The sequence below is a fragment of the Erpetoichthys calabaricus genome, chromosome 3 (genome assembly GCF_900747795.2).
Source record: "Erpetoichthys calabaricus chromosome 3, fErpCal1.3, whole genome shotgun sequence".
NCBI classification, from domain to species: domain Eukaryota; kingdom Metazoa; phylum Chordata; class Cladistia; order Polypteriformes; family Polypteridae; genus Erpetoichthys; species Erpetoichthys calabaricus.
The window spans coordinates 185,353,484-185,371,349 of NC_041396.2; the positions used below are offsets into that span (position 1 = coordinate 185,353,484).

A 17,866-nucleotide genomic window follows, 5' to 3' on the forward strand; every position below is an offset into this window, starting at 1 on the left:
CAGTAAAATTCGAAAATATTGTAGCGTCCCAGCCAGGTTGAAGCTTTTTTTGTTTTAAGTGACTGTTAGGTCTGATTGAGGGAGGGTGGAGTACAGCACGGAAGACTGATAGCAGCACGACAGCAGCAGATGATCCAACGGCACCTCCTCAGCATGCGTTCATGCATGCAGGGCCGGAAATAAAGTATTGTTTTTGCAAAAGTTTTAAAATAAAAGTGAAAACAATGCATATGTAATAATTCCCATGAAACTAACAATCTCTTTAAATTGTATATCCGGTAAACCAAACCCGGGGGTGGGCGAGTGAAGCCCCCTAGTGTTTAAAAGGGAAATAAAAGCTGCACTTTGGACAAAAGTAAAACCAATAATGCCTACCTAGACAAAACTCTACCAGCTTTAATCTGCCAACGAGCACTTGCAGTAGTCTTAATTATGAAAACAGGTGGCAAGAATATTTTAGGTCATTTAGAATGAGCTGAGGAAAACAAAACCAAAAAACACTCAACAGAAGTCAATGTCCTATGACTCAAATATGTGTTTCCCTATACTAGAAACTTTACCTCAATGTTAAAAATGAACTGCAAAGATAATAATTACAGTTTGCATTAGAACTCTACAACAAAACATTTATGAAGCAAATCATTGCCTGTAAACAGACATAGTAAAGGTTTATAAAGTAATTCAATTGGTTATTACTTGGAAAAAAAAAAGTAGATTTGGTGTTTCGAGGTAAGTATTTTCATGAACAAAATATATAGATTTAAAAGAAAAGAAGACTAAACTGAATGAGACTGATTGTCAATTTAACCAAGAAAAAAAAAAAGTTTCTTACCAGCAATCAGAATTCATACGTCCCATACAATAGGCTGCCCCATCTTATATAGAAACACAGGAGAGATTTACAAATTAAAATCTTTATAATCTATCCAGCCAAATGAGGTATTGAAATGACATCTGCCTTACTTGGAAAGATCTCGTTCAAAAACTCCACCTCTTCTTGGAAGTTCCTATGAGGGTATTCCTGATGGGCTGGCTTCATGAAGTTCTTGCGAGAATAGAAGAAGTTCTGAAGAAAAGATTTAAGTACAGTTTCAAAACACAATACTTCCAATATCAGTAAATGGGAATTTTTTTCTTGAGGGTTTCACTGGAAGGTGAAAAAACATTACAAAAACATGGGTGATTAAGAAGCATTTCACCACTGGAAAAAAAATTTTGGTTGATCTAACCTCTGTAAACAAACAGCACAAGGCAAACTGGCACATTTCAATTTAATAATTACCATGTTGGTTAACATATGCTGCACTGACAAGAAAAGCAAAAGTTATTTTAGCGCCTTGCACCCTTAACATTAAGGATAACCAAGTGTTGTTACACATCTTGGAAAGTCTTTAACCAATTTCACATTTGCACCATATCTAGAGTTGCAACACTATATAAACAATTAGGCTTATTAATTCTTGTGTACAGAAACATGGTTAACAGAAACTTGCACACTGTGATAAAAAAACTAGTAAAAATAAACAGTGGCAAGATAAGCTGAACAGTCTTAAAATGTTCTACATTTTATTATACAATTATGTATGATATATGAAAGTTCAACATTGAATTTGCACTAAAACAGCAATAATTATAGTTAACAGAAAGCATTAAATCTGTATAGGACACTGATAAGTGAATGAGGGGAAGTGGGCAACAATTTAAAAACTCAACCCTAAGCAATTTGCAGTTCCTGTTCATGATGTGTGTTGATTTTTACAGAAGCATTTATATATTTATTTATTTATTTATTTATATAACACATTTATATATATATTTAAGAATATTTTGGCAAAAAATGCATGTATTTTAATTTTGCGAGCAAACGCAAATGAGTTTTTTTTCTATTTCCTCCGCAATGGATGTTTTCTTGTCATTTACTGTTGCATAGCATTGCTTGCCATTGTCTTTTTATCTTCATTCTCCATGAACTCATAAGATTACAATTTTTCCATGGTCATCACTACAAATCACAATGGGTATGTAATGTATAAAAAAATATTTGAGGATGGGGGATTCCTTTCTTATACTAAAACACACTTCTGTATTATTTTCTCTTCCCCACTGATGTACAGTAGATAATGCAATGATTTTGCACTCTTCCCCACTAATATGATTCTTTGAAATTAATGGTCTGATTTGCCTAAGGCAGATTATTTTCATTTTGAAATCTTTACCATGCTGTGGAACAGACATTCACACATTCACCAAAATACTTCCCACAAAGTTTTACTTTCAACAAGCAACAATTTATCGATGAGGTTTTATATGGATATGTAATGTATGTGTGCTGTGCCAGTCATTCCTTAAGACACTAACAGACCTTCATTTTACCGAGATGTTTAGATATTACCGTTCAATCAATTATAAATAAATTATACCATATTACCATTCGTTTAATAAATCTTTAAGGGGAATTTCAGTCTACAACATAGAGCTATATAACTGCCTCTTCCAGTCTTTAACAATAGCTTGGAAATATTAGCTGCAAAATTAGAATCACTACAGGGGTACCTAGCAACAGTGAAATAACAACTTTTGTAAGATTAGGTGCTTGATTGTTTCCCTTGTGTTCTTTTTTTAACACATATAATTTACAGGTCACTTTTTATCAAAGCAGTTGTTAAATTATAAAGGGCATTTGTTACCAATAGAAACTGTCCTCTCAGTCAATAATTGCCACTTAGTGGAACTATTCAGTTTGACAATACTTCTGTTCAGGCATTGTATTGAAAATAACCTATTCACAGAATTGGCAGTTCTCTCCAAAGTCCTAAAAGCTTGATATACTGTATATAATATTAAGTCAAATACTTTAATTCACTCTGTTTCAGACTAAATAGATGAGGTTCTGGTAGATTAGGTTGTATTTACTCTGCTAAACTGGTAATATTTTTTCCTAACAAAACCTTACAAACGTTGAAAACTAAAACTCAGTAAGTTCACCATGCAAATCATACAGAAAATGTAGTTCAGTTACCTCAATTGTGTCAAATCCACAGTAGCCCCGGGCAAGCTCTAACAAAGGAACCAGTGCTTGAAGCAAGAGGGTGGTACCACAGGTCTTCAAAATGAAACGTCTCTTGGAGACAAACATGCTACTCTCACTTAAAATTAAAAATAAAATCACATTAGAATATATGTATATATTTTTAAAAAAATCATCACAAAATATTAGAATGAAAAGTGCTCCTTATTCTGAAAACAAAGTTTAGGATAAGCACAAATGACATTTTTTACTTTCACTCAACTTTCAAGGACCAAATTGCAGATAACAGTTTCAATACACATCTTGATATTAAGAAATCAAGATCAGTGATGTATTACAGGTCAATAGGAGAAATAATTGCCCAATTAACAGGACTAACCTTGCAATAGTAAATTTCAACAGCAGAGGTTTTTAAGATAGTTACTTAAAAGACAGGCTATAGTTTGCATTTTGTAATAATCAGGATACAATTCAGAAGAGAAGGGATGATTGAACCATTAGGATTTACCAACCCTAAAAGAACACATTATTACAGTATTTTGGCAGAGCACACATACAAAACTAAAATTAAGTTCCACATTAGTTGAGCAAATTTTCTGCACGTGGCGAAAGTCTAAAAAGAGATAAAACTGGGATACGTTTTTAAAGTGGAGACTGTTGAGAAGCAGGTAAAACTAAGTTTTAAATATATCAAATGTCAAGTTCATCCTTAAATTCAGAAAGAGTAAATAGACTAAAGAAAACCCCACAAAATTAGAAGATCAAAAATATGCTGTAAAGAAGAAAAAAAAGGTATATAATACAAAGTTAGTGTTAACCATAGGGCTTAACAGAGCAATGATTAAAATAGGTTTGATAGGTTGAAAAAGGTTTTCAAATGCAAAGAAGGTGATTATCACCTAGCAGTGATGGGACTGTCAACGAGGTACTGAGATGTTTGGAAATTGTAGAAAGAGAAGTGCTGCTTAGATGAAAAAGGTCAAAAGTCAAACAAGCTGCCAGGACATAACATTTATATTTGAGTGTTTAAAGAAGCTCCTGATTAAACTCCTTGACATGTAATTTTTTGGAAATTTTTGCACCCTGGGAAAATTTCGAATGACTGGTAGCTTTATTGTCCTTATGTATAAAAAGGGTGATTAGGTAAATCTGAGCAACTATAGGCCAGTAAACCTAACAGGCATCAAGGTCAAATTAAATGAAGGAAATAAGGAAAAGATTGCGTATCACATAATGGGCGTGGTAGTGATTAGTCAACATGGGTTCAGACTTGGGATTTTACTAGTATGGTGGAAGTCTATATTATCCATACAGTATATTGTCACACATGTGCACCTGCGGTCCTGTTTCTGCAGAGGCAAGCACTTTCACCTCAGGATGAGAGGGGGTGCTGATGCTAACAGTCTCTTATCCTTTTGCCGTAGCACAGAAAAACAACTCGACAAGCCCCACCCTTTTCAGTCCAGATGATGGAAAAATAGGCTGCCACTCCTGGAAAGAGACATCTTATTTGGACCCTAGTCTTGGGAGGACAGAGCTCCATCTCACAATGGCTAAAATCAGTTATTTCATTTCTGGTTCTTTGAAGAGCCCCTGTAACACTTTGTTAGCCTGTGTGACTATTTTTCCTTTGTCTATTTTGACAACATAGGATAGGCCAGTTGGCAATGCAACCTTTTCCCTGCCTATCCTGGCCTGCCTACTAGGCCGCTTTTACAATATTTATATTATATTAGGGCTGCTACTTGATTAAGAAAATGTAATCCCGATTAATCGAAGAATTATGATTTTTAGTTCAACTGCATATTAAACTCAATTTATCATATTCCCATCATGCATATCAATGTTTTTCTATAAAACAAAACAATTACACAAATAATTAAATGTTAAAAAAAACAGATACATCAAATCACGGTTCAGCTTTTGTGCATAATCAGTACAGTTATAGCTCAGGTTTGTGCTCAACTGTGTGATACAGACAAGTCAGCTCCACAGCTGTTACCTGAGAGGACAAGAAATTAATTAGATTGAAAAAATGTATAGATTAGGCTGATAAATAACAAAGAATAAATGGAAAAAAACGTCTAGATATTTACCTGATAGGGTTTTTTTTATTTAATGTTTCAAGTTTTACATTGTCATAGAATGCATCATTTATGAATTAAACATAAATCTCAACCTTCAGTCCAAATGGATTTAAATGTCAGCATGACCAAGTTACACCAATTATTGCCTAGTTTCATTGGCACCAATATAATATGAAATAATGTAGGTTAAAATGTAGCCTACATTAGGTAACATACAATTAAACACACACCACATACCATGTCTGCATTGGGGGGCGTGCCAGTGAGGTAGTAGGAATCGAGCTCTCCGTGTCATCTGCTGTATAGCTGCTTGGACATGGGTAGCACCTGCACTGTGATGCTTCAGGTCAGTTATACCCCCATGGGTGACTGAAAATGCTCCATGGCAGGTGTATTTGTCAACAGGGACAGGACTGACCCAACTATCATTCAATTTCGTATTCATACCTATACAGCCTCAATTTCATATTCATACCTATACCTCGACAGCCTCTTATGTTTCAAGGGCAATAATGCATAATGCCAAGGATGAAACTGACATGCAATCTCACTCTGCATGCAGGGATTGTCCTTCAGTACACAATTCCAATTCAGTCTCATATTACAATGGACAAATTCTGTTACAAACTGTTTTTTTTAACAAAATCCTCATTAATGAATTTTTTTTTTTGTTCTGGCCAATTTTCTATATAACTAAATATATGTTAAGAAACTCATTATAGCAAAGTTTATTTTACCTACAAAACTCATTACAATGAAGTAATTCTTCATAAAAAAGCAGCAAAGCACATATATTTCTTCTGCACTTGACACAAACCACAATTCAGGTGCTCAGCTGAGCAGCCAATTAGATTACATGTTTTATGTCACTTGGTTTACTTAAGTAGTCATCAAAAATGTGAATGTGGAGTGGAGCTCGAAAAGGGCTACTGCAGACCAGAGGCACTGTGAATGTATTTAGGGGGCGGGATAACTGTCAATCAAATTTGACTTTAGCTGAATTTATGGAGCTCTGGTGGTTCACCACAGCTAGGCTCTATTACTTATTTCCGCGTTTCTTAAAGTATGGTTTGATTTCACAAAACACACTGATCAGACTGAGGGCTGATTTTTGGTTTGCCATTCAGCAAAATTGACTGTGGAAATTTCTCTAGTGCTTATAGTACTCAACCAGTTTTCAACTTTACAAAAATTGGTCAAGGTTTTTACCCTATGAACACCTGCACACCATGCCTTGCTCAGAATTCACACTAAAACATTGCGCACAGACAAAACGGCCGACTGTGAAAGGCAGCGTGTTGTTGAGAGTCAGATTCAGCAACTCCTAGCCAGACAGATGCACCTCAGGGTAGTGAAAGCTCGCCAGCTAAGAGAGACCTCTTCAGCAGCTGAGATCTTTAGCAACATCAACCCTGCACCATGCTGTTTGCTTACTGGGCCAGGTGAGTTTCACCCCCACTCCTACTCAAAATGACGAGGGACTCTAGCTGTTTCAGTAATGCAGGCTGGGGTTCAAGGTTGATCGTGGGCTCAGGCAAGTGTCACCATCCTGAACTGATTTGACCCTCTCTGCTCCCCCAACGTGCTGGTAGTATTTGGTGATGTATTTTTATTGGGGATTTAACTGAATGCAACCTCAACAGAAACCCTTAGCAGAAACCTTGTGTTTCATGTTTTACCGGTGCAGGTGTATGAAAGTTCAGTTTTCGAGAAACACAAGCACAGGTCTGTTGGGATCATCATACTACATGCAAGCGTAAACGACATTTGAAGGTTCTAAAGGTGAACTTCAGAGCAGTAATTCAAGAAAAGTAGGAGAGGACCAAGCTGTGAGAATCATCATTTTGGGGCCCCCTGCCTCTGGCTAGAAGGTTGGATGAATCCTACAGTCATCTGCTGGCCTTGAACAACTGGTTGAGAGGCTTCTACAAGAGACAAAACATGGACAACAGGCATCTTTTCAGGGAGAGACATTGTTTCTTCAGGCAAGATGGTCTGCATCCAAACAGATTCAGGGCCCAGGTGCTCTCCAAAAAAATCTCAAGAGGTTCTAGGATTTGGTAATTCTGTAGCAAGTTCACCTTCTGATTTGCATAGTAATTGCACTACAAATAACTGTAGCCTAACTAAAAAACCTGTACAAAGTGGTATAAATGCGAGTAATTTATCATTTCACCTTTAGATGTGCAGTTAATTAGAACTATTAACAGATTATAGATTACATAAAAAAATCCAACACTCTCATTGGGCTTTACTAAAATTAGAGTGTTAACCAGAAAGACTTTTTACTTTAATCTTATCAGTGATAGGAAAAATCAACTTTTTCTCATCGAGTGTGTTATTATTCAAGGTGTGTCCAAGTTTCTCTTAATAGCAGTTTATAGAGCTCCTAAATATAATGTGTCTTTTATTGAGGAATTCTCCCACTTAGTATCTATAATAACAAACTATGACAGGTTCCTAATTATAGGCGATTTTAATTTTCATGTGGATAACCAGTGTGACCTGAAAGCAAAAGAACTCATGAACTTATTATAGCACTCTCGATCTTGGCATGCAAGGCACCCCACACATAAAGGAGGGGGACACATACTGGATTCAGTGATTTCAAAAGAGTTAAAAGTCGACGTGAGGTAGGTCATGGATATTGGCATACCTGACTATTTTTGCATAGCTCTTTATTATATACAAAAAATCTTGGGACAAGACAAGACTTTTTCAGAGAGATGAGACATGACTTTCTCAGAGATACACTTTCACATCCCGCGAAACAAGACTTTGTGCCAAGAGATTTAACCACAGCCAGGGCCGGAAATAAAAGACAAAGAGTAGATGACAAAGTAGAACGTAGCAAAGAATTCAAAAACATTGACGCGATACACATGCACAGCAGGTTAGATATAATGGAAGTATGAAAATTTGAAAGTTTCAAAAAAATGATAGTAAAAATCACATTAGTGCAAACAAATGGAAATTATTACTCGGTGAAATAACAGAATAGCAGAAAGAGTTTGAATATGTTGTTTGGATTTAAACTAAGTTGGAAATATGTAGATCATCTAATTCATGTTACCATCAGGGAAAAGTAGTGTTTCTTCCCAATGATGAGGCGTATCCACGAGAATTAAAAGATTTGTTGTTTGGTGAAAGTGAAATCCACACATGCTGTCATGCTTGGGTCACAGAGTTGCAAAGATACACAGGTGATTTTAGAGACAGAAACGTTATTCAAACACTTTAAACAAACGTAAGTCTCTTTAAGGAGTGAATCAAACTCCATGTTTAGTTAGAGGGGACTGTTCTGTCTCTCAATTAAAATAGAAAATCTTCCTCTTCATAGGGGCTCGCCTCGGAAGCAGGACCCCCAATAGGAGCAGAGAATGTCTGAGAGAGAAGAGAGACAAGGCAGTGAGACAAAATGACAGCTGCTGTACAGTCTTTTAAATGTTTGACGTGATCTGCATCTCATGCGGCATGGCAGCAGCAGCAGCAAGCCAGCAGCTGATCGAGCAAATAGGAGGTTAAAAAAAAAAAAAAAAAAAAGTTTCCCATTGTATCACCGTTTAAGAGGGGGTTTCGGAGGAGTGACCGCATCTCCTTGGGGTGCGTTCAGCCCCCCTCTTCACAGCGCGAGTGGCAGAGATGCGAAGTGGCCGGCATGTAGCGCAAGCTTGTTGGTGAGTGAGGCAAGAAGGGGGCAAAGCCCCCTACTTATTTAATGTAGAAATACTGATAACTACAACTAATGAGAAACGTATTGTTAAAAAACGTTATTTGATACATATGCAGCTTCAATGTTTGCTAATATATTCTAAACAATCAGTCTGACTATAGTGTTTATCTCAATTGCTAACAGTGTCAAAAGTAAAGCGGAAAATGTTTATGCTAAGGCAAGAGCTGCAGCTGATATAGTGGCCTCGAAAAAGACATACAAATTCCTCCAGCACTATTATAGCTTGGAGGACACAAAGAGTATCTGATTAAAAGATAACATGGCGGAGAGCTGAGCGCAAATGGAAAAAAAAAACTATACTGAATCCATTATGAAATACTGAAGGCTGAAATAACTGAATATGAAAATAACCGCCTTGACAGTCCTGTTTCTCTAAAATTATAAATAATGTTGGTAATCTAAGAGTTTTACTGTCAACTATTGAAGGTCTTCTAAAACTAGCTTAATAAATGGAATGCTTTCTAAAAACTACTAGTGAAACTTGAGGCTTTTGCTATATTTTTTAAACACAAAATAAATGATACTAGAAATAACATAGTACATCCCTCCAATGTTAATCCATTAGACTCTCAGCATTCCCTTTTAAGCAGGTTATATTCTTTCACTGGGACAGATATGCCCAACCTATGTTAAATAATTTCAAAACTTAAATCCTCCACCTGTACTCTGTTAGTTGTGGTGACTGTACTTTGGAGACCCAAGATGTTGTACACAGAGCACCACAAGATCTATTCTGTGTCCGCTACTTTTTTCAATCTACATGCTTTCATTAGGTCAGATTATCTCAAAGCACAAGGTGAGCTACCACAGCTATGCAGATGACACAGTATTTATCTATAGCACCTGATGGCCATGACTGTCTGATTCTGTGTCTTAGCAGTTATTTCTGACTGGAAATACTTTCTCAAACTAAATAAGAATAAAACAGTCTTAAATGAATTGCAAACATGGATATATGTGAAGATTTTAGAAACAAATTTGATCCCTTAGGCTTAAAACCCAAGCTAGAAGTAAACAACTTAGGGGTAACTATTGACTTAGACCTAAACTTTAAATCGCATATTAACCAGATTACTAGGTATGTATGTTTTCACTTAAAGAATATAAAAAGTTAAACCTCTTATAACTTTTCAAGAAAAATGCTTTTATTTTAAACGTACTAATTTACTGTAATGGACTCCTGACAGGACTACGTAAAACAATCGGTTGCAATTAGTGCAGAATGCAGCAGGTAGACTTAAGAACTAAGAAAATAAAACCTGAGCACATCTCACTAGTTTTAAGCGTTGTTACATTGGTTCCTTGTGTCGTTCAAAACTGAATTTAAAATACTATTAATGGTTTACAATGCTTTAAATAATCTTGCTCTGTCCTATATTTTGGAATGATATCCCCCTACACTCCAAGTGTGAACCTTAGATCTTTGAATGGAGATCTACTTATAATTCCAAGAGCAAAACTTAAATGTTGTGAGGTGGCCTTTTGCTGTTATGCATCCAAAATCTAGAATAATTTACTGACAGAAATTTGCCAGGCTAGTGCTGTGGATCATTTAAAAAAAACTGCTAAAACCCCATTTTTTTTTAATATGGCTTTTTTGTAGCTACATTTTAATTAGTATCCCTGATGTTAGATGGGATTGGCTCCAGCAGACCCCCGTGACCCTCTAGTTAAGATATAGCGGGTTGGATAATGGATGGATGGATAAGACTATAAAGGGCACAGAATTACATATTCTTCAGCAATCTACACCAGCACCACCACCTGATGAACGCATCTTTCAGCCCTTTGTGTTGATGGATTGAAGGCGGGTGTCCCAGCTATCCACCAGACCAACATCATCAAATACTATCAAGTGAAGCCTGAAAATAAAGAGGACTGATTTAAGAACATTTAAGTTAGGTAGAATGCCCAGTAGGGACTGGGCGGTCTTCTTGGCCTTGGAACCCCAACAGATTTAGTTTTTTTTTGTTTATTCTGTCCTCCCAGCAATTGATCTTACATTTTTCTTTGTTACTTATTTTTTTATATTGTTGCCTAATCTTATTTTTCATTTCATGTAACTTTTTTTCATCCTGTAAAGCACATTGAGCTACACTGTTTGTATGAAAATGTGATATATAAATAAATTATGTTGTTGCAAAGTGTAGATACTTGACTGACCCACCTGCAGTTCAGACCTGTCTTCTATTTAAAAACATGTGGTGCACTATGAAGTACGGATGTCATAAGAACCAAAACTGCGGTAGCAAGTCGATACTTTAATGCCAAAAATGTAACGGCACTAGTATTTTTTTTTTTAAACAACAAATGATTGCGTACTACACTGTGACAGCAAGTATACATGTTACTTCAAAAAAATGTGATAAAAGTGTGAGTAAAAATTACATGTGAAAATGACTCAATGAGCTACAGCACCACATTAAAAACATCTTGAAAATAAAAAAAAAACTAAGAAATCAATGGGTGTGGGTCTGCATGTGCCAATGCTCGCTCCAGTGCTGATTCAGTTACTTGGATGATCATGAATTCACGTGCATATGCAAGTAGATCAGGCAAGTGTCTCACTCACACCTTGGAATAGGCAGTGGACTGCATCTGCAACCCAAATGTGCAGTATATAAGGAAGCCTGCATGGCAGAGAAACAAGAAAAACATCAAGACGATCTAAGAAAGATAATCAAAAAGACAAAGTCAAGTCACATCAAAGAGAAAATCCATATTACTAACGAGAATGGTAAACCGGATATGGACGCAGGACCTGCCCGTGGACGCAAAAGACATAGTGCGCAGGCGCCACACAAAGCCCCCCTCCACTAACAGAAATAAATGAGGCAACGCGCCCATAGCACACAAAAAAAAAGGAGTCAGACCCACGCCCCAGAGTGAAACGGGACAGACTACGGAGTACACACACTAACATAATAAGAAATGAGACACAAAGCCCCCCTCCACTAACAGAAATAAGAAATGAGGCAACGCGCCCCATAGCACACAAAAAAAGAGGAGTCAGACGCAGGCGCCACACAAAGCCCATAGCACACAAAAAAGAGGAGTCAGACTCACGCCCCAGAGTGAAACGGAACAGACTATGGAGTAGACACACTAACATAAATAAGAAATGAGGCAACGCGCCCATAGCACACAAAAAAGAGGAGTCAGACCCACGCCCCTGAGTGAAACGGGACAGACTACAGAGTCCACAAAGGGTCACCCATCAACCCCAAGATATTACGGAAAGCGATTACCGCTCAAAAACGAAAGAGCAACCGCAAGCAAACACCCGACATCATACAGAAACCCCACAAATATGGACAAAACAACATATTTGAATCACATTATCCCCACTCCACAGTGAAACGGGACATACTACGGAGTCCACAAAGGTTCACAAATCAAGCCCGAGATGGTACGGAAAAAGAGGAGTCACCCCCCCCGCACCAGAGTAAAACGGAACAGACTACGAAGTCCACAAAGGGTCACACATCAACCCCGAGATATTACGGAAAGCGAATTGTGGTACGGAAAACGGCAGATACTACGATAGGAGCATTCGCCTACAACACGCATCTGAAATCAACGTACACACTACACAGCATAATCCACGCACTTCTAAAAAACCGCACGCGGACACCCGACGTCATACATAAACAACAGAAACCGGACTACACTACATATTGAAATCACATTACAGTGATGCAATATTAACAGGACAACCACAGATAACACAGGCGCAACACCTCCGTATTAAACATACGTCATCTGAACACGTACAAACTATACAGCATAGGTAAATCTCATTACAGTGATGCACTATTAACCGTACAACCACAGAAAACGCTCCCTATTAACAGTAAGTGCGATCATCCTTATTACTTACCCATATTACTAACGATAAAGAACAGACAAGTCATGAATTCATGATCATGGCTGCAAAACGATACGGCTCGAGTAACGGGACCACAAAGACTAGCCCGCATGAAAAAAAACAATAAACGTAGGCGCCTACAACGCGCTTCTTTAACTGCGTAAGAAAAACTGTCTCGGCTCCAAAAACGAAAAGCTCGACTAACACAGGTACAGAAACGAGCCCAAATGGACAGATACAATGAACGTAGACGCCGCCAATTGGCTGACAACGCGTTCTATAATGAGTCCACTATTAATGAAAATTCATTGGAATTAATGAATGTCATTTGCAATCATCGTCATTCACTTAACTTCCCTGAAGAAACAACTGGCAATACAACTAATGAGTTTACACGTTGTTGTCAAAAGGGTCAAGTTAGACTGCCTCCTTTACATGAATATCCTGAATATCTACAGAAGCTTCTAACTAACGATGTACCTGAAAGTAAAATATTAACTGCATTAAATCCTACAATAGTTCATTTCCTTTTGCATCTACCGGAGTAAATATCAGGCCACCAGCTGGCAATGGCCCATACTGCTTTCGCGTATGTGGACAAATATTACATCGCATTAGAACAATGCACCCTGAAACAAATCACGAACGCAAATTTGCAGAAATATACATCTTAGATCCAGATGACGCAATCTATCAACGAATGAACCTTCCTGAAAACAAACAATGCACGGAGCTTATAATGAGAAACGTCACTAAGGTCATAAACAATCACCCATTAGCTAAATCTATAAACATGCTACATGAGGTTGAAAGAGAGGCCAATACAAAAGCAACCTACGGCTGGCTGCCCGGTGGGCACAGGTTCAAAACGCCGGGGGTAGGCAAGCGAAGCGAGCAGGGGGCGGAGCCCCATTGTGGAGGTTAAGAAAGAAGTGAGAGACAGGATGATGAAGAGACTGTGATGTTAAAGAGAGGAGGCAGGTGGTCGGAAGTATGACCCGAGGAAGTGAGCAGCAGGCTTGCACGTGAATGTAGGGTTGACAAAAGGGTGCTCCAATTAAGCACAAAGAGGAGCAGGTGCAGCCCCATTTTGCAATGTTCCCCTTTAGAAGGTAACGGACTAGCTGAGGGGAATGTGAGTGGGGCACAGGGCAGAGTCGTATGGATGCCAACAGACAGGATTGATGGATGACAGCACCTGTTGAAGGGCATCTCCTCATGCTGTAAGGTCCTGTTGGGATAAGATGAGAAGATGCCAGATTTTAGAGAACGGTGGTGAGGGCTTGTGTTTATTTTAAATAGACAGATAGATTCCAGCTGTGATTACAACCTTGTTTTTACTAGATCTATTTACTTGGATTTTAACCTTTTTGATCCTTTGATCTTATGGATTATTATCTATTGAAAGTTAATGCAATTTTGAACACCTTTGATTGATTTTATGAGGAGCACCGGGCATTTTTGCACCAGCCCCTTGTTGACTGAGTGTGTCCTCTGGGTTTTAGAGGTTCCCGAAAGCAACTAGGAAGCATGGAGCTGACCTGAGCTGTCGGCCTTCCACAGTCCCAATAAAGGAAAGGAGGTTCTGCATTTATTCTCTGATTGGACATCTAGATGTGCAGCCAACCATTTGAAGGCATCAGAAATTACATGTGTATATGAATGTAGGAGGAAACCACCCACCTTAAGTACTAAACAGCGGAGGCAAGTAAAAATCAAGGCAAGTTTCACATGAGAAACAAACAAGAAAAGTGGTTGTTTGACTTGTGCACACCAGCAATGAAATGAGCAACTCCATTTGTTAATACCAAAATAAAATTTGTTTAGTGTTTCATTGCTTTGATGTACAAAGCACACCTCTCTAGTAATATGACATAAAGTGGAACCTCGGTTCACGACCATAATTCGTTCCAAAACTCTGGTCGTAAACCGAGTTGGTCGTGAACCGAAGCAATTTCTCCCATAGGATTGTATGTAAATACAATTAATCCGTTCCAGACCATATGAACTGTATGTAAATATATATATTTTTTAGTTTTTAAGCACAAATATAGTTAATTATACCATAGAATGCACAGCATAATGGTAAACTAAATGTAAAAACATTGAATAGCACTGAGAAAACCTTGAACAACAGAGAAAACTAACACTGCAATAGTTCACGCTATAGTGCTAGGAACCGCTCGCTAAAAACACTTTTTAAGTTTTAAGCACAGGGGAAAAAATGAACATTTGAAAAATCCGTAATTTAATAAACCACCAAGAAAAGTAACATTGCAACAATGCAGGCTATGAACCGATCACTGTAAATAGAACTGAAAACAAAAACAAGCCTTCTCTACCTTATGCGTCCCTCGTTCGCTTGCTCTCTCCCCCGCCTGTGTGTGTGCGTGCTTCTCTCTTTTGCGAGCCTGGAGCGCCTGTGTGTGTCTCTCTAGCGTGCTCCTATTTATTAACTAAATATTTCTGTTAAGTTTTTTTTTTTTTTTTTACCAGTTGATGAAAATGTAAATCTTGCAATGTTACAAACCTAATAATTGATTCTCTAACAAATCCTATTTTAAAAGCATTTTGTTACAGAAACAGCTTTAAAGAGTTTAAATGAAAGTATTAGGAATTATTTTGAAATGTACTACTTTAACAGAACAGATAATCTTGCAATGTTACAAACCTAATAAGTGATTCTCTACCAAATCCTATTTTAAAAGCATCTTGTTACAGAAACAGCTTTAAAGAGTTTAAATGAAAGTATCAGGAATTATTTTAAAATGTACTACTTTAACAGAACAGATATAATGTTAGAATATACATTTTTCTTTTTCATTTTAAGCAGTATTGTTCAGTTACTATGGAGAAAATGTCAGAATAAAGTTAGTGTGCACATGGTAAGATGCACAAGGTACTCCAAGAGGATATTCTTAATAAACAAGTAAGCCCGCGATTCGCTAGCGAATCAGAAATCCAAGTATGGCAATCAGTTTCTGTTCCGTCCAATATCTGGATGGATGACATATCATGGAGGGTGGGTGTGTCTGGGGAAATGTCATTTAATTACATAAGCATATCTGTACTAAAGCGGTTTCGTTTTGTGGAGATGTGATTCCGTTGCCTTTGCTGACACCGACTGCTGGCAGAGTGGAGCACAGCAAGTTTAGTTTACAGGTTGTGGTGTTCGTGTGCCAGCCACTGAGTCTGGGAAGCCGCTGGGTTAGAGTCTGTGACCGTTATGTGATCTATATTACTGGCACAGTGGATTAGAGCAAGTGTAGCTCACAGGTTGTGTTGTTTGGGCGACACCTACTGACTCTGGGAAGCCGCTGCGTTTTGGGGAAGCCGCTGCGTTTGACTCTGGGGCGGGCGCCATGGCGCATTACGTCGTGTTATTTGGGCGCCACCTACTGACTCTGGGAAGCCGCCGCGTTTTGGGAAGTCGCTGCAGTCTGGGGCGGGCGCCAAACTGAATGACCATTATGTGATCTACATTACTGGCACAGTGGATTAGAGCAAGTCTAGTTTACAGGTGGTGTTGTTTGGGCGCCACCTACTGACTGGGAATCTGCCGTGTTTTGGGAAGCTGCTGCGTTTGACTGTACAGGTGGTGTTGTTTGGGCGCTCAGAGGTTGTGTTGTTCAGGCGCCATTTACTGACTCTGGGAAGCCACTGCGTTTTGGAAAGCCGTGGAGTTTGACTCTGGGGCAGGCGCCAAGGCTGCAGTGCGCATGTGCATCGGTGCGTCCGCCATGCATATATTAACTGTGGTTTAGTAAGATAGATCCTATACTAAATTCTTGATTGCAACTTCCCCTCAATTTGTTGTCACATCAGAAGAACCCTGATTGTCCATCACAAATTAAACTCCAATCTTGCATCATAATTTGATATTTATAAATGCCATTACCAGTTTACTTAAATGACAGCTGGACAACTATTTGATTGATATATAACCAATAGTATTTATGTATGGTATTTTATGTTATAGTACAGAAAAAGGCACCACATTATCCTTTTTAATTTAAAAAGTGGAGAATGAGATTGGTATTAAGTATTGTAATATTTCACCAGTATTGTTATCAAGACCTAATAATCACTGAATGTTATTTAAAGGAAAGGTGATGCAGCACAGAGGTAAACACTTCTGTCCCAAATTTTGCGCAACATATTCCAGGCATCACATTTAGAATGAGCTTTTATTTAAACATTACATATCTTGTCTTTGTACTGTTTCAATTTAATGTAGGTAAAAGAGCATTTACAAATAAGTGATTTGGTTTTTTTTTTTGCCATTTTACAACCTGTCCAACTTTTTTGGAAATTGGATTGTATTTGTGATTACCCATGTATTATATACCCACAGAATAACTTAACTGAATTTTTGAAATAAAAATCCAGAGCAACCTTACAACCCGTTAACAAACGTTTAAAGATCATCATATGTAATACCCAGTGATACAAATTAGAAAAACAGAGTTGCAGTTTACCATGTTAAATACACACCTGAGTATATAAGCTTCCTGCTTGTCAGTCTTTGTCACACTTATGATCAAACAATGCACATTCTCCAAAAGTTTGTCCCACTCAAACCTAAGAGAAAAGAACAAAAGTATTTTATTAAATGGGATTCACATTAACCATGTCTGTAGCGAAAACAATTCTGTATTTTACATCAAATTAACCAGGTATGATCAAGGTGCTGCGGTGGGTTGGCACCCTGCCCAGGATTGGTTCCCTGCCTTGTGCCCTGTGTTGGCTGGGATTGGCTCCAGCAGACCCCCGTGGCCCTGTGTTCGGATTCAGCGGGTTGGAAAATGGATGGATGGATGGATGATCAAGGTGTTTCGTGCCAGATTCCAAAGTCGTTAGTGCATGATGCTGTAAACAACTTCCATCAAAAGCAATAAATGGTGTTTTTACATCACCAAAGGTGTCTTCTTTCAAATAAATCATACATTTTCATGTTGTCTGCTCTCTTTCTTTATTAAAATATGCAATTTACATGTGTAAACCCCAAGGCAAACACTGAGTCTGCTTGTAACAAATATCCCAACTATGTTGAGCCACGCACAGAGTGACAGGCTCATTACCATTGGATAGCTGAGGTGCAGAGCATTCTGATAATGTATAGTTGTCTATGACTGGTCATTTGTAATACA

The 17,866-nt window shown here is 38.0% G+C and overlaps 1 protein-coding gene across 2 annotated transcripts in view; it reads right to left on the minus strand.

Annotated features, from left to right (window-relative positions):
- amd1 (adenosylmethionine decarboxylase 1) overlaps positions 1 to 17,866 on the minus strand; it is a 70,187-nt gene that overhangs the window by 10,391 nt on the left and 41,930 nt on the right. For both annotated transcript variants that reach the window (XR_007934529.1, XM_051925249.1), the window contains exons 2-5: positions 17,211 to 17,297; positions 3,020 to 3,146; positions 964 to 1,066; positions 833 to 875 (exon numbers count right to left, since the gene is read on the minus strand). Coding sequence is in view for 1 of the 2 variants with exons in the window: in XM_051925249.1 (XP_051781209.1) it covers positions 833 to 875; positions 964 to 1,066; positions 3,020 to 3,146; positions 17,211 to 17,297 (360 nt within the window). In the remaining variant the exon portion in view is untranslated. The remainder of the gene's footprint in view (positions 1 to 832; positions 876 to 963; positions 1,067 to 3,019; positions 3,147 to 17,210; positions 17,298 to 17,866) is intronic.